The 21,338-nt window shown below is 38.6% G+C and overlaps 1 protein-coding gene across 2 annotated transcripts; it reads left to right on the top strand.

The window, feature by feature from the left end:
* On the top strand, positions 1 to 21,338 carry LOC143852723 (potassium transporter 5-like). Of its 2 annotated transcripts, none has more exons than XM_077362288.1 (8): positions 1 to 185; positions 8,963 to 9,188; positions 9,660 to 9,908; positions 12,251 to 12,301; positions 16,541 to 16,801; positions 16,954 to 17,121; positions 17,219 to 17,473; positions 20,202 to 21,338. In XM_077362288.1, the coding sequence occupies exons 1-8, from the start codon at positions 42 to 44 to the stop codon at positions 21,200 to 21,202; spliced, it is 2,355 nt and encodes a 784-aa protein (XP_077218403.1). In that variant the 5' UTR covers positions 1 to 41; the 3' UTR covers positions 21,203 to 21,338. The 2 variants fall into 2 exon arrangements, with proteins under 2 accessions (XP_077218403.1, XP_077218402.1); XM_077362287.1 differs by lacking the exon at positions 1 to 185 and adding an exon at positions 7,737 to 7,980.

The raw sequence follows: 21,338 nt of genomic DNA, 5'->3' as shown, positions 1-21,338 counted from the left end.
TCACCTTTTCTGTTTGTTGTTAAAGGTTTCTCTTGGTCGATATGGAGGAAGTCTCAGGTAATATCGAGGGCGAAACACCTGCACCGGTGAAGAAATCAAACCAGAATAACGCTTCGTGGGGAAGTTTAAGGCGATATAACTCCCTCGAATCCCATTCTGCTAATGGTCATCGACACCCACCAAAGGTACGCTTTCTGTAAATTTTCTGCTTATATTTTCTAAGACAATCTCTCCATCATTCTTTGACCCTTTGTTTTTTCTTCGGCTATGTTGAATTTTCGAGTTTTTTTTTTTTAAAATGGAAAATGGGAGATTTTGGATGGAATTACTTATTCTCTATTTGGAATTGATTGATTTTTATTGAAGAACAACTTTTGGCAGTGTTTTGTTGAGAACCTATAATTCATTTTCAAGTCTCCCCATTAGAGGAAAGTGTTTGTGAGCTGTAGCTCCGATAAGCTTATCTGAGCCATAGCTCAAAACCACATGTGGCCCCACATTTTTGGGGGTCCAAAGCATTAATTTGGAAGGCCCTTCCATGGATAGGGTGTGTACCAAAATCAGCCGATCATCCTAACCCTGCCATTTGTGGAGAGAAAAAATGGGCAGAAACATTGATACACATTGTCTGTCCATTTAGTTTTCTGTTTTTCTTTCCTCTTTTCCAATCTCATCGTCGGTTTTGTTGTATTGAATCACCCCTATTCTATGTAGTCCTTCTTGAATTTGTGGAATTATTTTCTTGTATGGAATATCTTATTTTGTATTTGAAATCGATTGTTTTTTTTGTGTGGGAAAAATACACTTAGACCCCCTTGGTTTTTGACATATTCAACTTAACCCCTAAAGTTTAAAAGGTTACAAGTAGACCCCTGTGGTTTCAAAACGTGACAAGTACACCCCCTCCGTCGACTGTCCGTCAGTTTAACCTGACGGAAAGACTAAAACTAACCATGGTTAATATTTTGAGAACAAAAATACCCTCATTTGCAGAGGGATTAAGATTACGCCATTTTCCACCGCCGCTGTCGCCATCTCCGGCTACCGCCGTCACCTACACCATAGACAATCAAACCCCATGCCATGGCTACATCAAACCCACATTTCAAAAAAAAAAAAAAAAAAAACTTTAATAAAAACAAAAAATAAAGCCCTAAAACATTAGGATTTTTGTGCAAATCATTATAATTTTGGGAATGAAGACAAATAAAACTCTTAAATACAGGGTTCATGTTGATAAATCAACAAGGGTTTGAATCAAACCCTAATTTTTAGTTTTCAAGTATGAAAACCCTAATTTTCAATTGAGGAAGACAAGGGCATTTTGGTCTTTTCCCATGCCGTCTCTATCCAGTTAAGAAAACCCAATGAAACCATGGGGATCTATTTGTAACTTTTTAAACTTTAGGAGTTAAGTTGAATGTGTCAGAAACCACAGGGGGTCTAAGTGTGGTTTGAATCAAACCCCAATTTTTAGTTTTCAAGTATGAAAATCCTAATTTTCAATTGAGGAAGACAAGGGCATTTTGGTCCTTTTCCCATGCTGTCTCCGTCCGGTTAAAAAAACCCAATGAAACCATGGGGATCTACTTGTAACTTTTGAAACTTTAGGAGTTAAGTTGAATATGTCAGAAATCACCGCGCCACCCCCCCCCCCTTTCTTTTTAAAGAATTTTTCGCTGTGCTTTGTGGCTAATCTATTATTAATCCTTTTCGAGTCTCCACTCGAGAGATCCCCCGTTTTTCTGTCTTTTCAAATCTCTCCCGTCAGTTTTGTAATACTTCCTTGATATTCACACCCCGCTATCGAACAACGAGAGTTTAGGTAGGTTGTTGAATATCCTAGGTCCGGACTCGGGAGTGATCTCCGCATGGTGGGCCGCATCTTTTATCCAAACAGTGCACCTCTGTCGTGACCTTCGGATCTCCAATGGTCAAACACTATTTCACTTCTATCCATGGATATATTTGTCATTTCGTCTTTGGAAATAAGTGTGTTCTGATTAAGGGTTCAGTTGTCTTTGTCATTCTCAAGACAGTGAGTTATTAGGAGGGCTGTCAGGAAGCTTCGTGTAGCTCTCTTTCAAAAAAAAATTCTTAGTAATGGGACTCTCCTTACCTGTCTTTGATTCGCTCCAGGCTCGATATTTTCGTATTATGAGCATGGTTTTAAATTTCGACTGAAATCCGAAATTTCGGATTTCAGTGGAGACTGACACCGAAATCGATAAAAACCAAAACGGTTATTTATTTCAACCGAAATTTCGGTTTTTCCGAAATTTGACCCAAAAAATCTTTTTTTTTAATATTAATTTGATATTTCACCGAAATTTCAACCGAAATTTAAAATTGAATAAAATATTAGTTTCGGGTTTTGTACCAGATTTCGACTGAAATTTCAAAATTTCAGGGTCTGAAACCGATACTGAAACCAAAATTTAAAACCTTGATTATGAGTAGGAAAGATAGAGGGTTGGTTTCAAGTTTAAATTTGAACCCTCATAATGTAGTGTATTTGTTAAGAAAATCCGATCAGCAAATCGGATAGGCAAATGGGATTCGACGGTGCACAAATAAATGGGAAATTAAAATAAACACAAGCCAAAAGATGCACACCAAGATTTTATGTGGATTAGCACAAAGGCCTACACCCATGAGCGAGAATACGGAAAAAAATAATATATACGGATCACAATGGACTAAACCTAAACTCATAAACTCGCAAACCCTTGCTACCAAAATCGTACACGAAAAACCAAAGAGAAAACCCGAGAGTAACCAAAGGAAGAAAACCGAGAGAAAACCCAAGAATACTCACCTCGTCTCTCCCTTCTCTTTTTCTCCCCCTTATGTCCTATTTGCAGCCTCCACACAAAGAGCTTCCTCGTCAAAGAGAAAAATGCCCCTCTTAATCTTGTACTTAAGTTTTCCAAATACCTGAAATACAATTATTTCTAATTTTGCTCACCACCACATGGAAACTTAACACATTGGAAACAAGGCAACTTTCCCAACAATCTCCGTCTTGGTTTGTTTTAATGCCACCTGAAGATTTTCTGTTGATGTTGCTAATGATCTGTTGTCACAACGAACCATGGTTTCAAATTTCACTTTCAGAATGCTTTTCGATCCTCACCGAAATAGAATTTTCGGCCGAAATCCGCCAAAATCAAATTTACGGCTATTTTTTCTCGTATAAAATTTCAGCCGAAATTACTGAAATTTCGATAATTTCGGGACAATATTAAATAATTATCAAAATTCAAGATTTTTGGGTGAAATCCCTAAAATTTTAGACGGAATTTTGGGATAAATGAAATTTTGACCGAAATTCGGCCGAAATAAATGTTTGTTTCGGGTAGTAGCTATTTTGGTTTTTGAATCGACCAAAATCTGAAATTTCGGATTTCGGTCGAAATTTAAAACCATGCCACAAACCACGATTGGCTTCCGAAGTTCCAATTACACACTCTCGAATCATCCTGGTTCTATTCACTCATCTTGACTTGATCAATACGGCCAATGCACATGTGTAGCTGCCAACCACTTGACTCACCCAATCAACTTTGGAGAGTGATCTTGATCCATCATCTCCATCACAGGTACCGTCACCTCCTTACCATCGTCTGAAACCTAGAAACATGTCTCCGCACTAACTGTGAAAGAGACTCTACGCACACACACGACACTCCATTTCCAACCAACCATCAAGATCTTAATAGCACCAATCACTGTGTCCCCAACTAGACGATAGCATTTGATACACTCTTTATCTGTCATCTTCTCTGTCTTCCTATCCTTTCCATTCAATGCCTTAGCTATGCACTGTTGAATTAAGATGTCATTCACCCTCATTTATCATAGGGTGAAACTGCTATTTTTGTCAAATTTGTCAATGTTGAACTGCATAGAGCTAGACTTTACTGCCATCTCAGATCCCTCTGAACTTGTCGGGTGTAGCGCTCCACTTCGAACAAAAACCTTTGGAAAAATATTTCTACCACCAATAATCGCTCTAACCGCGATCCAGTCATTACACCCACGATCACTCCACCCAGCCTCGGCGATCGCTCATACCTGAGCTTTGATACCACTTGTTGTGGACATCCGCCATGCAAATCCAATTTGATCATGCGCAACTAAATGGAAAGGTAAAATAAACACAAGCAATAAGATGCACACCGAAATTTTACGTGGTTTGGCATAAAGGCCTACATCTACGGGCGAGAATACGATCTTCCACTATGAGAATAACAATATACAAGGATTACAATAGATTAAACCCAAAACCCCAATACCCAGAACCCTTTCCTTGCTTCTCAATCAAAATCATACATAAGAGAAACCGAGAAAAAACCTGAGGGTAACCTGAGAAAGAATCCCGAGAGAAAACCCAAGAAAACTCTCCTCCTCCTCCCATTTTCTCTCCCTTATCTATTTCGCCCTCTTGCCTCTTCTCAGCCGCCACACAAAGAGCTTCTCCACCGAAAGAAAAAAACACCACTCTTTTTTTCTTTTATACATAGATTTTTTAAAACCCTAAAATACAATTGTTCCTAACTTTGCTTCCCACCACAAAGAAACCGCATGTGAAACAATGCAACTTTGCCAATCGTGTTTGAGTTATGACTACAGTGGTCGCCCAATTAAGTAAGAAAAGGGGCAAAGATATATAATTACCCTTTTTTTGGGGAGTGATAAATAGACCCCATGTGTCTATCTCTCTCCTCTTTCGCTCTCTAACTCAGAGCAGAGAGAAAGACACACAGGGGGTCGATTTATCACTGCCCTTTTTTAATGTACAAATAGAAAAGCAAAAAAGGGTGACGACTGTGCAATGTGACTCCTCGGACTTCACGAGGAATATGGTTGGAAAGTATAAAATGAAACATTTTTTAATAAAGGCTTGGGGGTTGCTTCATTATCTTTGGTCAGCTCCCGTGATGTATCTTTTGTCTTCCACCTACATGCATAAGAAGCTGGAACCAGTCTAGAAGTCTAGGACCCTACACTTGGAAAGACTACGTGCTTTAATGAGATAATATTTTATCATGAAAAACCCATTCTGCTGCTAAATTAAACAGGAGAGAACAGCCGCATCAATGACCTAAATCCATAAGACAAAATATATGTTACAGGGAAGCTGTTTTCTCCTGCAAAAAACATGAGCTGCGAAATGGTTTTTTGCACAATTTCATAAAGATTACCTGAAATTTAACATATTGAATTAATGAGTTATAAGAAATTTATATGTTTGGTAACCATGAAACATTAATAGGTTGTGAGAGATGGACTCTCCGAATCCGAAGTCAAATGTACAGGACCTAGACGTGACAGTCCTCAATTCGATATTATTATATTATTTTACGAAAATGCCGATCAATTTTTATAACATAAATTATTATTTCAAAGGTATTTTAGTAGGAATAAGCCTAGTCTATTTTTCGAGCAATTTCTATTGTTAGTATTTTGTCATTCATCACTCTCAAGTCTCAAGTCAGCCTCTTCTTTTCCTTCTCTTACTATTGACTGTAAGTCTAATCTGCTGCGTGATTGCCACTCCAACTTGCCGTCGCCCTCTTTTGAGAATTTTAACTGTGTACAACGTCAGGACATACTAGGACCCACCGATGGACGGTCCGATTTGAAATGGATTGTAACTGAGACATGGGAAGTAGGATCTGAAGAACACTCCGTATCCAATCCGACCGATAAGGGATTTGAATGGATCGTAACTGAAATATAGGTGGGTCCAATCCAAAGTGGAACCGTTGACGCCCAGAGTGAAGGGAGCATGAAAAGACCCTAGAAAGAACGGGAAAGAAAAAGGCAATTAGAGTGAAGGGAGTATATGAAAAGACCCTAGAAAGAACAGTTACCAAATATATTCACCGAGATTTTAGGATCTGGAGCCTCACCGAGTCGACACTTGACAGAGCTTGTGGATGATCTTAGGAACTATTAATGCAAATAGTATGTGCTTTTATGAAATAATATTTTATCAGGCAAGAAAATGATAAAAATAAGGGATTTTGTAGGCAATTTTGCAAAAAAGCCACATTGCGGCTCACTTTTGCAAGAGAGAACAACAACCTCAGTGAATTAAATGAATAAGACAAAATCTGCTACCAGGTGGCTGTTTTCTCCTGCAGATTGCAAACTTTTATTAGAAATTTATATTTATAAGATTTTAAATGAATCAACTGTTCTCTTTCTATAGAGCATTGAATTCATATAAATCTAACCGGGTGTCACATGCATGCTTCTTCCAACTTCCAAGTCTGTCCTTTTCCAAACCTAAAAGAAGCTGTGAAAGCTTTGATTTCTTTGATTCTTTTCACGTTTGCATTAGGACCCACCCATTGCTAGAGACAACACCCAAAAGTCTGCTCATTTCATGACTGGTGGGACCCACTTGAGTCGGTTGTAATATGTTCAAATGACGAATTCACCCTCACTGATTCACGTTTTTCATATATGGTGTGTGGCGGCATAGTACAATAGATTTCCAAAATTTTAAGATTATGATAATGTGAAACCGATTAAAAGAAATGCTATCATTTCTTTTTGATATTTTGATATTATTATATGGTGGGACCTGTTCTTTCACCGTCCATTTGTTAATATTTTGATATTTGCACAAAACTAATTGTCTTTACTTCTCCTGAGAGCTTTTTAGGAAATGTAATAACCTTTTTTGACAGATCTTTATACACACAAAGACAAGATGGTTTATGAAAATATCAAAATATGATAGTGCTGAATTCATTTCCCCAATTAATGGACTCAATTTGGCCCTCCCAATGGCTTTTGTTCATAATCTTAAAGGAACATGGCCTAAATAGGTATTGCCCCAAAAATCAGTCCCATAAGATAATTCTAACCCTCATATTTAAAAGACCGGAGGGTTTCGATCATCCTAAGGAAATGATTTTTGTGCGGTTCTCTATTGTTTTGTGGTTTTATGTTTTGATTTAGGAGATTTAGAATCCTATTTGTGAGTGTTTTTTTTTGAGATTTTATTCGGTGTAAGGCCTTATAGTCTCTTATTTTTTTAAAAGTACTGTACATACCACACTATAGGATGATCCAAACCGTCCATATAGTGGGCCATAATGTAAATTGGATGATCATAGCCCTCCGATCTGTAGATGAACTGCATATATCGATCGGAGGGCTAGGATCATCCAATGGAAATAATTTTTTGGGCACAACCTATTTACATTATGGCCCATCATATGGACAGTTTGGATCATCCTATAGTGTTGTCCTTACAGTACTTTCTGAAAAACAAGGGACTTTCCTATGTTTTGTAGTGTTTTGACTTTTAAGGGGATCCGATTCTTCCTAACCAAGAGTAGGGGTGTCAATGGATCCAGACAGTCGGATGGATCGTCCGAATCTGAACATTAATGAACGGGATCTAAACGTATGAATAAGATCCATCGGCATATTTTGGATCATCAAATCTAGGATCCAAAAATTTCGGATTTTCTATTGGCACGCCACAGATTCCTTACAATACTTTTTGGAAAATTAAGGGACATTCCTATCTTTGTAATGTTTTGACTTTGAAGGAGTTCCGATTCATCTGGAGGGGGCGAGAGGGGGGAAAGTGGGGCGAATTTATCAGTGACCTTTGTCTACAGAAGGGGTATTTTAGTCTATTAAAGATGGCATTATAAAGCGGGTGTCAGGAGAAAACTCTTGGTTTACGCGCTTACGTTCTCTATAAATATAGGAGAGGAGAGAGAGGGAGAGAGAGAGACGTGTTTTTCATTCCTACGTATCCCTACACATTCTCTTTTCAAGGGTTTCTCTAGGCCGGTTTTCTATATGGAGGAAATCGCCGGAGAAGAAGTCGACGGCAATACTCCGGCACCGGCACTACCGCCGGTGAAGAAATCAAATGAAAATAACTCTTCGTGGGGAAGATTAAGACGATTTAACTCCCTCGAATCCCAATCATTTAAACAGAAGGTATGTTTTCAGTAAATTTTAGACCTATCTTTTCAAAAAAAATCCCTCATCTTCGACGTTTTTTTTAGAAAATATAAGGTTTTGGGTTGAATTCCTTATTTTGTATTTTAAATCGATTGATTTTTCTTGAAAAGAAGATCTTCGTTGAATCTGTGCAGTTTTTTTTTTTTTTTTTTTTTTGCAAAATAGGAGATTTCTGAAGGATTTTTTTTATTTTGTTTTTGAAACCGATTGATAGTTTTCGTAAAAAAATTCTCTGTGCTTTGTTATGATCTCTTCTTGTTTTCTGTTATTTTTTCCATTTTCTCTGGTTCTGGGGTACTTCTTTGATTAAGCGACCCCTTGTTTTGATATTCGCACCCCTCTATCATCGAACAACGAGACTTCAGGTTAGGTAGTTGAATATAATCGACTCGTCGTGATCTCCGCAAGTGGGTCCCTTTATTGAAACCCCGCACGTGTCTTGACCTCCGTAGCTCTGATGGTCAAACATTATTCCAGTTCCATCCACCGATCCACGTATACTATATATAGATATATATCTCCTCTTAAAGTCTTAATGTTCCCAATAAGGGTATATTTGTCATTTCATCATATGAGATAAGTGTGTTCTTGAAAAAATTAGAATTCGTTAATGAGAATTAATTAACCCTTTTAAAGAAGCTTTCGTGTTGCTCTCTTGGGATAGTTATCCTTGGTGACTAAAGATGTTTGGTTCCGAATTTAACTTCATTCCATATATTTTTTACGGGATTTTATGGAAAAGTTTCAAAAGGAAAATCTTTTTTCCTGATTTTCTTGTTTTCTCATTTTCCATTAATTTGAATTAATTTTTCTGTTTGAAATGTTGTTACTGCAATCCAATAGGGGCTTTTATGTGCTATTTTTTGTTTTGTTTTACTGGAATCATGAAAATGAAGAAATAGTTAGAGGTTTCATTGCTTTTATAGATTGATACATGTGGGTTTTGAAATTTTTACAGCAACTAGACTCGGGAACCATCATGCAACTCGCCTTTCAGAGCATCGGGATTGTCTATGGTGACATTGGCACTTCTCCTCTTTATACCTACTCGGGTATCTTCCCCAAAGGCATCAAACATAATGACGATATCTTGGGTGCGCTATCATTAATCTTCTACACCATCACCTTGATTCCTGTGATCAAGTATGTGTTGATCGTCCTTCAAGCAAACGATAATGGTGAAGGTAAGAATAAGAAACCTGTCACAGTTGTAATACTACTCACTTTTAGGCAGTTAGTTGTTTAAGTATAAGTGATTTAATAGCACCAATTTTAACAGGTTAAGCTTTTAGAGTTACTGGCAGTTTCACATGGTATCAGAGCTATTGGCTCATAACAGGTCCAAGGTACAAAACCCACCTCGGCCAACCCAAAAAAGAGGGGTCACTCGGGATGGGGAGTGTTGAAGTATAAATGATTAAATAACACCGACTCTAACAGCTTATGCTTTTAGAGTAACTGGTTTTTTTACATTAGAATCATCCACAAACTGGAGGGAATTTTGTGGTCATCGGCAATTGCGGGTGGTGCCCACAATCAACATTCCAGATTAATCTTTCGAAGTTGTAAATCAGTTGTACCAGATTATTTGATTCATCTCTCATGTAAAGGTTTTTCTTTTCAATTAGTGTAATGTTAAGCCGTTGGTTTTACAGGGGGAACATTCGCTTTATATTCTCTGGTATGCCGTTACGCCAAGGTGGGACTGCTACCGAGCCGCCAAGCTGAAGATAGAGATGTGTCGAATTTCCGGTTAGAACTTCCAAATAGCCGCCTCCGTCGAGCTTCTCGATTGAAATCCGAACTGGAAAGTAGTCAATTTGCAAAGTACTTTCTGTTGTTTGTGACCATGCTTGGAACTTCCATGGTCATCGGTGATGGAGTTCTCACTCCCTGCATCTCAGGTTTGCTAAAACAAACTTACTTATTTGATTCTTTATCTTGTTGAGGATTAAAACTTAATTTAGCACTTCCTCGTACTTTTCTGATTTAAATTTAGTTAAAGATAGGTGGAGGTTTTGATTAAAATATTCTTCTTTCTACTCTTTGTTAATGACAATCCTGAATGTTAAAATTCTTCCTCTTGTATTATTATATTAGGGAAGTGGTATTTGCCCTACCTTATTATAATAATGGCATACCTTACTTTATTTGGTACTTTTTCTTGTGGGTTGTTGAGAATTATGGCATGCTTTACAGCTAACTAGAAAAATGTTAAATTATGGGTGGAGTGCCATTTTTTTAAGCTTTTTAACTATGGCTGCTTCCTTTAGGACATGTTTGGCAACCATAAAAAAATATTCCATGGAACATTCCTGGGTCCAATTGTGAGAGGGACAGAGGTGGGAGAGGGAGAGATTTGAGATGACATGAGTGTGGAGAGCATGAGAAATTGCTAAAAAACAGTGAATTAAATACGTTGTTTAAATTCTTTTTCTTGTTTTTCAGGGGCTTTTCATGCTCCCCCACTCCCACCCTCTTAAATATCTTCCTCTCCCACCCATTTCATACGACTGGCCCCACAAATATTTCATGGAATATTTTTCATGGTTGCAAAAGTTGCCCTTAGAGTCTGTTTGATTCCCATAAAAATAGTAATTTTCTGGAGAGGAGAGTAAAATGATGTCATTACTCATTATCCCTTTCTCAACGATGTTGGATGGTCACGCACTGTTTATTCTACTTTCCCTCAATCGTCTACAAGGGTTTTTCCAAATAATAAGAGTTTTCTCTCAAATCGAGAGGAAATGGAAAGTGAATATGATTTTACTTCTACTTTGTTTTTGCTTGGGAAATGACATTTTACGTTCCTTCTATTTCTACTTAACACGCATCCAAACGAATCCGTAGTTAATGTCCGTTTTTCTTAGTCATGAAATCACTTGAGGGGGGTGCCTTATGTCCTGATTTATGACTCTTAACATAAATGGTAGTATAGTGGGCGAAAGAACCACTTCAATGATATAGGGCAAGTATTGTTATGCAATTATATATATATATATATATATATATATATATATATATATATATATATATATATAGGGGAAAGTGATTGTGAGCGGCCCCTCATATAAGCTTATATGAGGTGACCGCTAAAAACATGGTGGGCCCACATTTTTTGGGTGATCCGAACCGGTCATTTGATAGGCCCTGACATAGATAGGGGGTGCCCAAAAAATCCGCTCCATAGGATCATCCCAACCCTTCGAACTGTGGAGAAGAAAGAGGGGGAAATGGGCGGGTATAAATTTCCTCACGTACCCGTCCATTTTTCCCTCTTTCACCTCCACAGGTCGAAGGGTTGGGATGATCCTATGGAGCTGATTTTTTGGGCACCCCCTATCTATGTCAGGGCCTATCAAATGACCGGTTCGGATCACCCCAAAAATGTGGGCCCACCATGATTTTAGCAGTCACCTCATATAAGCTTATATGAGGGGCCGCTCACAATCACTTTCCCCATATATATATATATATATATATATATATATATATATATGGGAAAAGTGATCCTACTCGGTCGAGTAGATAAGCTTATCTACTTGGTCGGGCTAAAAACAGTGTGGGCCCACATTGTTTGGGTGATCCAAACCATTCATTTGAAAGGCCCCTACCTAGATGGGGTTTCCACAAAAACTCAGATCCATACGATCATCCTAACCCATCCAAAAAATGGATGGAAGAAATGGGCAGATTTGTGACAAACAGTGTCTGTCCATTTTTTTTCTAGTTTTTCCTCCATTTTTAGATGGGTTAGGATGATCCTATGAATCTGATTTTTTGTGTACACCCTATCTAGGCAAGGGCCTTTCAAATGAATGGTTTGGATCACCCAAACAATGTGGGGCCCCCACTGTTTTATCCTTGGATAGGCTCTTCCTGTGATTGGGTATTCTGTTTAGTTAATTTTTTCTTGAGTAAACCTCTAGGATTGGCTACTACTGTATACCCTAGCCATTGAGACTGTTCTCGACATCACATGACGCAAGGATAAAATAAATTAGTCCTCGAATTCTTATTTTTTTAGGCAATTAGTTGTTTTCATTGATTGAAAATAGCTTTGTTATGGTAATTATTGTTGTTATTATATTGTAGGCATGCTACTTTAGTCACTATTTTTCTTGACCAGTTTATTTATACTACTGTTCAGTTTGTTTATTATAATTTGTAAATGTTTAGAGCATTGTTCAAATCTCATGGATTTTATCTTTCTTTTATGACTATTTGGTTTGAACTTTTTGGATAGTTTTATCTGCGGTTAGTGGGATAAAGGAAGCTACAAGTTCAATGACCGAAGGTAATCTTCTCAAGCCACGTTCCCTTTTTCAGTTCCCATTTCTCATGTATTTTGTGGTATCTTTAGAACCAATGAAACCTCTCACATTTTTTAGTTACTTTGAAATTTAAGCAAACTTACTTTTGTTTGGATAGTTATTAATGAATCTTATCTATAAAATGAATCCCAATTAGTCACAGAGAAAAACGATTTTGTCAAAAAGTTTAACTTCTTAAGAGAACTAAGGTAAGGGTAAAAACAAATATTCCCCGCATTAAGGGGAATTCAAGACACACAAAAGATATCACATTCTAATCAAAGAGATGAGTACCATTCAAAAAAAAAAAAATCAAAGAGATGAGTATTGCTTAAAACAAGTTAACCTAAATTGGACAAAGTGTTAGGAAATATGGATAAGGTTAGGAGGAAGAAGAAGATGAATGGATAGATGGATAGTCTCAACTAAGGAGTCCTCCCGTATAAATGATGTATATATAGGCCCAAACTAGGGCTACAAAGTACAATGACTATAATGCCCCCTACACTACATGTAATGCCTAAACTACCCTTACATGTTATTCAACACTCCCCCCTTTGAGCTGGAGTGTATATAATATAGAATTCCAGCTTGCTACAAAGAAAACTACAACAAACAACTAGAATAACAAAAAATATAATAATCTCATGCACACATCCATCTTGGTATAACACTCCTTGATAGTGTGGTGAATTCATAATGAAAAACGTAATAATAAAAGACAACGGCCACCGTGAGAGTACAATCGTCAAGATCAGCGGCCACAAAAAAGGAATAGTGCCCCTGGAAGTAGGACTACGACGAGAGCGATCTGAACAGGACCTCACCCCGAATGAGAGCCCGACGAATAAATCTGCAAACCACGAAGGATCGAACGGAGGCACCTCGGCAGAGAAATAGTAGCGATCCATCGCGCAAAATAGGGCACACCAAAGGTGTGCACTGCGAACAACGGCGAAGTAGCATTGGTCTAGCACAACACCAAGAGAAGAAGAACAACCTCAAGAAAGGTGATCGGAACCAACCAACGACGGGGGACACCGTCGTCTGGAAAGATAAGGTCGACGACAAGATACCGTTGCTTGAAGATAAGAAAAAAAGGAAGAAAAAGATAACCAACCAACGATGTGGAAGCCATCGTCTGGAGACAAGGTTGACGGCATGAACATCATCGCCTGAAGATAACTAACCGAGGTTGGGGAAACCATGAGGGATAAGGTTGACGGGGATCAACCAATGATGGGGAAACCATCGTTTGGAGATAAGGTTGACGGCATGAACATCGTCGCCTGAAGATAACCAACCAACGATGGGGAAACCATCATCTAGAGATAAGGTCGAAGGGGAAACTGTCGCACAACAACAGCAGAAAGCACGTCGGCCGGGGCAGATGATGAGATGAGGTCGAACTACACGTGTAGAAACACAAATAAACAGGATGCCGAAGGACTGCTGACAATGCAAAGAAGAAACCAAACAACTGAAGAATGATGAAATACATCAAAGAGAAGACAACATGAAGAAGGACGAAGAACAGAATCACCAATAATACTCCTCCTCGGGCGAGACTACATGAGCCCAAAGACAACAACACAAGAAAATAGAAGACAACAAGCAGACATCAAGAGAAGACTCTCTCAAGAAAAGACGACACCCCCCCTCAAGAAGGCATCAAGACAACATCCCCCCTCCCCCTCCCCCTCCCCCAAGTTGAAGTCGAAGGCCTTCAACTTGAAACGAAAAGAAGAACTCTCAAGGCACCCAACCTCTCTTGGACATTTCATCGAACACTTGGGGGGAACGATGAGAAGAAAGGCCATAGAAGCAAAAAAAATATAGAGAAAAAAAAATAAAGGATTTGGAGTGAAGTTTTGGGAATGGAAAAGAATTTGGGGAGTAGATCTACACAAACACAGGCCAAAAAATATAGAAAAGAGAAAATAAGGGATTTGGAGTTGAGATTTGGGGTTTTGGGTGGAAGGCCAAATAAGCAAAAAATATAAAAAAGAGGGAATAAAGGTTGAGGGAGGAGATTTAGGGATTAAAAGAGAAAGAAAGGGAGGAATACCTATAGGATGTGGAGAATAGGTGGAGGAGACGCCCAAAATGGGTTACGACAACAAAAGAAAGAGGGTTTGCAGAGAGAGAGAGAGAGAGAGAGAGAGAGAGAGAGAGAGAGAGGTTTTTTTTTTTTTTTTAGGTTTACGGCAAGCCCAAGATGCCGAGAGAATGAGAGAATGCGAGAATGAGAGTTTTTTTTTTTGGTTTTATGACAAACCTGCAAACCCTATATTGGGTTTGCAAAACACAGAGGAGAGAGATGGGTTTGCGCAAATGCGCAACCCACATATGTGCGAGAGAGAGGGATTTGAGGGGTTTTGGGGAGAGAGAAAATCGAAAGAGAGGGAATACGAGAGAGAGAAAGATTTGAGAGGGAGAGAGAGAGAGATGAAAAGGTTTACGACAAATTCCCCAAAAAAAAGGAACACAAGACACGGGGAGAAATATGAGGGATTGAGAACGAGATTTTAGGGATTTTTTTTTTAAAAGGAAAAAGGAATGGCGTGGAGAAAGAGAAACAACGTGGAGGAAGGAGAGAAAAATGAGAAGAGAAAATCGGAAGGAAGATCTAGGGAGATATTTTAGGGAGGAAAAACGCATGTGAGAGATTTTGGGGAGGGTTTGCCGAAAAGCCCAAACCTAAAATAGAGAGAAAATAGGAAGAGAGAAAACGAGAGACGAAAGAATGAAGATGGCGTGATGGATAGATTGATCTTCTTCTTTCCTTCATCCTTCCCCTAGGAGCTTTGCTCTACGATGTTAGGAAATATGGATAAGGTTAGGAGGAAGAAGAGGAATGGAGAGATGGAGAGTCTCCACTAAGGAGTCCTCTCATGTAAATGATGTTTATATAGGCCCAAACTAGGGCTATAAAGTACAAAGACTACAATGCCCCCTACACTACAAGTAATGCCCAAACTACCCTTACACGTTCAACAGTAAAAAAAAAAGGAGTGGATATGGAGCCCATAAATAAATAAATAAATAAAATATATATATATATATATATATATATATATATATATATATATATATATATATATTCAACCAGTAGAAGGGTGCCACTTGTTTACTGATTTTGCACCACTCATCCAATCAAATCCACTCTGAGAAGCTGAGCCCCAAAAATCTTCATCTTCTAAAGATCCCAACCCCCTTTGATTGGATTCTTACAATAAAAAAATAGCACTCCACAATTAACAAGGAAATTTCCATTGATTGGACGCTTTGGATTTCCCAAAGGAGGAGATTTATGTGGTGCTTCCTAGAAAATGGATTGTTTGGATCATTAATGCCCTCGTTTAAAAGTATGGGGAGCGGAAGAAAAAGATAGTAGTAATTTGTGTTATTCAGGTGCGTTTTTTTCTCTTGAATTTGATACTTTTCTAGTACTCTTAGCTCGACTAAGTTCATATATATATATATATATATATATGGAGAGAGAGAGGTGTTCCTGCGGTTGAATGCAAAAAAATCATGTGGGCCCACATTTTTAGGGTGATCCATAGCATTCATTTGGAAGGCCCTTCCATAGATAGGGTGTGTACCAAAAATCAGATCCATGGGATCATCCTAACCCATCCAAAAGTGAGGGGACAAATGGACAGACACTGTTTGTCCACAAATCTGCCCATTTTTCCTTCCACTTTTGGATGTGCTAGGATGATCCTATGGATCTGATTTTTTGTGGACACCCTATCTAGGTAAGGGCCTTCCAAATGAATGCTTTGGATCACCCAAAAATGTGGGCCCACCATGTTTTTTAAGCTCGAGCGCAGATAAGCTTATCTGTACTCGCAGGAACAATAAGCCCATGTATATAATTCATTTTTTTGTGAGAAATTGTGGTATTTTTATTATTTTGTTTGTTGAGGGAATGGTTTAGACACATCACTAACAAAAAATGAAGAGTCTTCAGAAATGTAGCTATTTTGGTGAATTGGCCTGCTTACTTTTGCTTGTGATGCATATTAAGGCGCTTCTTCTCGTACTAGTTGGTGAATAAGCCTAGTTACTTTTGCTTGTAATGCACATTAAGGGCCTTTCTATTTTTCCCCATTTCGACGAGTATCATTATTGCTTCCAAAAGAAAAGAGTATTATCATTCTTCTTCATTAGAATTTACAAACTTTTTCATTATTGTTATTATTTCTTAATCACAGGCAGGATTGTCTGGGCATCAATTGCTGTCTTGGTCTTCTTGTTCTTATTTCAGAGATTCGGAACTGATAAAGTTGGATCTACATTCGCCCCGATCGTCATTATTTGGTTTTTGTTTATTGGTGGTACCGGCATCTTCAATTTTATCAAACATGACCCCTCGGTAATCAAGGCCATCAATCCCATATATATAGTCTATTATTTCAAGAGGAATAAGAAAGATGCATGGATTTCTCTCGGCGGTGTCGTCCTTTCAATAACAGGTCAACCACCTCATTTCCCCCTTTAACCTCTATTTCCTTATTTTTCTTAGAAGATTATCATCACTAACTGAAACCATACTAGATAGATGAAATCTGATACACTTGAATATCTGTGCGTTTATCTATGTTCTTATAAAGAACGGATTGTGCAGGAGCCGAAGCAATGTTTGCCGATCTTGGGCACTTCTCAGTTCGTTCCATACAAATAAGCATGTGTTCCATGGTATACCCACCAATCCTTTTAGCGTATTTGGGCCAATCTTCATACCTTCGTAAACACAATCTCGATGTTGGAGATGCCTTCTATAAGTCCATTCCAGGTGAAGGAACCTTACCTGTTTCCATTGATTGAATTGGTAGCACCCCCCAAAAAATGCTTAATTTTTTACTCTTTATGTGCACTTAATTATGATGCAGGCCCTATGTATTGGCCTACATTTGTGGCTGCAGTCTTGGCAGCGATCATTGCTAGCCAGGCCTTGATCTCCGCCACCTTCTCCATCATTCAACAATCCCTTTCCCTTGGATGCTTCCCTCGAGTAAAGGTCATTCACACATCGATTAAGTATCCGGGGCAGGTATATATACCTGAGGTGAATTACCTACTCATGTTAGCATGTGTCGCTGTCACTGCTGGATTCAAGACCACGGTAAAGATCGGCAATGCATATGGTAATATGTTGTATCCCTGCTTTCCTTTAATATTTGGATGCTTCAGTAGGTCTCCCCTTTGACTGATTCGAATTGTTCATATGATAGACCTTGATTTGGATCCCCTAACCTAAGGCCCAAAAATCATGCCAATAATGTATATTTTTAACTGCTGAATGTGAACTGTTGACTAGATATTTTTTTTGAAAATTGACATATTTTCATTGATACCATGAAAGTTACATTGGGGACCAGGGGTCGCCCTTCACATTACATAGTATCAATAAAGCTGGCTAGGGCATACCCTGAGCCACAAACTAAAACCCGTATAGGTCCTTGCTTTCTATTCCATACCATGAACAGACTGTACACTACAATTTATCCACAAAATACTTTCTAGACCACGTACAAATATTTTTTCCTGTACTGCTATTGCTCCTTATAGCCCTTATCTTTCTTCACTCAATCCTCCAAATAAAACCCCAATACATCTCATTCCTTCCACCTTCGCATTCCGTCGCTCATACCCAAGTAAAGGATTTCCAGGCATCCGTGCCTCGACAAGCGAAAGACCATGGTCTCTCAAGCTATTGAGGATCTTCTACTATCCTTAGCGCACCTGAAATTTAACATTATATGGACCGATTGCTCCTGCTATTCCACCGATTCACCAACCTAAGTTAACTCATGTTTCTTTCTCTTTTTTTCTAACGAAACTAAGAACCCACTTCTTAAACTAAGAACCCACTTCAACAACAAGCCCCTCGATTCCCAAAAAGTTCCGTTCTTGTTCAGAAAATCCAAAACTAAAACTCCCCAAAAAACTAACTACAGCTTTACCCCAACAGACCAAAACTACGAACACTTACTTTGCTGAGGAAGAATTCAACACTATCCTGCAGCGACTTTTCCTTGGAGAAGAAGACAATTGCGAAATCCGGTGTGGGGACTTCTTCCATCGGATCCTTCAGAGTAGCAGTCAGTTCCTTCCTCAAGCCTACTGATGCAGAGTATTCGGTCCGCCTCCCAACCAATTCGACGCACGCGGTCTTCGTATTTCAATTTATCCTTAAAGAACTGTAGTTTGTAAGCGGGTACACATATGTCCTTGATATTTCTAGATCCTGTCAAAGAAAAAAAAGCTCCTCCATGTTCTGTTGAGAATCCTCTTTAAGTTGCTTCCATTGCCTCTTAACTGTTGACTAGATATACTTTTTGAGATTCCGTGTTCTACAACAAAAAATACCCATTATTTGATGATACAATTGGATGAATAACTTAATTTTTGTGTCATAAGTGATCCAAAGCAAGGCCAATCAAATAAATGGTTCTGACCAACCATAGTTGAGAGGGTGCAATTTTGGTCGGGTCAAGTTGAGCTTTTACTGAAAAATGAATTGGAATCAACCCGAACCCGACCTGATTTTATGGTAAAAGTTCTACCCAAATTCCCAAAAATCGACCCGAGTTCTCCTAGAACTAAGACAGCGTGCCATATTTGTTGTTGCTCCCTATTGAAGCATTCCTCTTACAGCATATATATATATATATATATATATATATATATATATATATATAGAGAGAGAGAGAGAGAGAGAGAGAGAGAGAGAGAGAGAGAGAGAGAGAGAGGAAAGTGTTGGTGAGCTTAAGCTCACCAAAGTAGGCCCCAATGTGATTGGGCGCTTAAGCTCACCAACACTTTCCTCATATATATATATATATATATATATATATATATATATATATATATATATATATATAGAGAGAGAGAGAGAGAGAGAGAGAGAACATTTCCTACACACTTGTGTAGGTAAGTTACCTACACACTACCTTAAAATACAGTGGGGGCCCACATTGTTTGGGTGATCCAAACAATTCATTTGAATGGTCCTCACATAGATAGGGTGTCCACAAAAAATCAGATCCATAGGATCATCCTAACCCTACGATTTGTGGAGGTAAAATGGACGTGTATAAACCTTCACAAATTAGTCCATTTTTTGCCTCCATAGTTTGAATGGTTAGGATGATCCTATGGATCTGATTTTTTGTGGACACCCTATCTATATGAGGACCATTCAAATGAATGATTTGGATCACCCAAACAATGTGGGCCCCCACTGTATTTTAAGCTAGTGTGTAGGTAACTTACCTACACAAGTGTGTAGGAAATGTTCTCTCATATATATATATATATATATATATATATATATATGAGGAATAAGATTGTACGCTCGACCGTACCTAAAGTTAGGTACGGTAGAGTGCCAAATCACATGGGTCCCACATTTTTGGTGAGCATCTAAACCATTCATTTGCAAGGCCCCATCATAGATAGGGTGCATACCAAAAATCAGCTCCATAGGATCATCCTAACCCATCCATTTGTGGAGGCCAAAATGGACAGACAGTGTTTGTCCACAAATCTGCCCATTTTGGCCTCCAGTTTTGGAGGGGTTAGGATGATTCAATGGTGCTGATTTTTGGTATGCACCCTATCTATGATGGGGCCTTGCAAATGAATGGTTTAGATGCCCACCAAAAATGGGGGACCCATGTGATTTGGCACTCTACCGTACCTAACTTTAGGTACGGTCGAGTGTACAATCCTTTTCCTCTATATATATATATATATATAAAATTTTATTTTATTTTTTAATTTTTATTTATTTATTTATTTTTTTACTTCCCTTCGTACATGCAGCATATGATAACATCTTATAGTAATAAACCTTTCTCTAATGTACAGGGATTGCGGTGGTTTTCGTGATGACTCTAACATCGTCGTTCTTGGTACTGATCATGGTCATGATATGGAAGACCCACATTCTACTTGTACTCTTATATGTTTTGGTGATCGGCTCTGTTGAGCTCATGTACCTAAGCTCTGTCCTCTACAAATTCGACCAAGGCGGGTATCTTCCTCTAGCCTTTGTTGCAGTCCTTATGTCTATAATGTTCGTATGGAACTACGTATATCGTAAGAAATACAATTACGAATTAGAGAACAAAGTCTCTATTGCAACGCTCAAAGAGGTGGCATCCAACTCGAACATACGCCGCATACCGGGGATCGCTTTCTTCTACTCGGAGCTAGTGCAAGGAATTCCACCTATCTTCAAGCAGTACGTCGATACCGTGCCAGCTCTACACTCTGTCCTCGTCATTGTCTCCATCAAATCGCTTCCCATAAGCAAAGTTCCAGTAGAGGAGCGATTCCTCTTCCGTCGTATTGACCCACGTGGGCTTGCTGTCTTCCATTGTGTTGCAAGGTATGGATATACAGACCAGCAAAATGAGAGTGAGTCTTTTGAGAGGACGCTGGTGGAGAAGTTGAAGCAATTTCTAGAAGATGAATTATGGTCACCATCATTGGTTGCTGGTAACAATGGAGAGGTCTCAAACAATGACGACAAAATAGAAAGTGTGTCTACCAATGGAGAGGTCTCAAACAATGGCGACAGAATAGAAAGTGTGTCTACAGACAGTAAAGATGAGGTTGTGGAGGATGAGAATAAGAGAGAGATGATAGGCAAGGAGATAGAATTGGTGGAGAGGGAATGGGAGGTTGGTGTTGTTCATCTAATGGGGGAGAACGAGGTGGTGGCCAAAAAAGGGTCTCATTTAGGGAAAAGGGTGTTGATAGACTACGCGTTTAACTTCATGAAAAGGAACTTAAGGCAGAGGTATGAGGTGCTTGATATTCCACATAAGCGTTTGCTCAAGGTGGGAATGACTTACGAGCTCTAGAACAAATAAAAATTGTGAATATTCAACCTTTTGAGCTTGTCTTGTTTTACATGCTGTTGCTATGTCTCATATTTAGATATCACTATGTGACAAAAACTTTTAGAGAGAAGCAATAAAAAAAATCAAATTCTCCCTA

The sequence above is a fragment of the Tasmannia lanceolata genome, unplaced genomic scaffold (assembly GCF_043159265.1).
Source record: "Tasmannia lanceolata isolate RefF3 unplaced genomic scaffold, GAP_Taslan_0.1 ptg000019l, whole genome shotgun sequence".
In the NCBI taxonomy this organism is placed as follows: Eukaryota; Viridiplantae; Streptophyta; class Magnoliopsida; order Canellales; family Winteraceae; genus Tasmannia; species Tasmannia lanceolata.
The sequence above is the reverse complement of the archived record's forward strand: the minus strand, read 5'-3'. Positions and strand labels throughout refer to the sequence as shown.

Coding starts and splice junctions, on each gene's coding strand:
- LOC143852723 (XM_077362288.1), top strand. CDS start 42: ATGGAGGAAGTCTCAGGTAATATCGAGGGCGAAACACCTGCACCGGTG. Junction 9,189..9,659: donor AGCAAACGATAATGGTGAAG/GTAAGAATAAGA, acceptor TTGGTTTTACAG/GGGGAACATTCGCTTTATAT. Junction 17,122..17,218: donor CTTCTATAAGTCCATTCCAG/GTGAAGGAACCT, acceptor ATTATGATGCAG/GCCCTATGTATTGGCCTACA.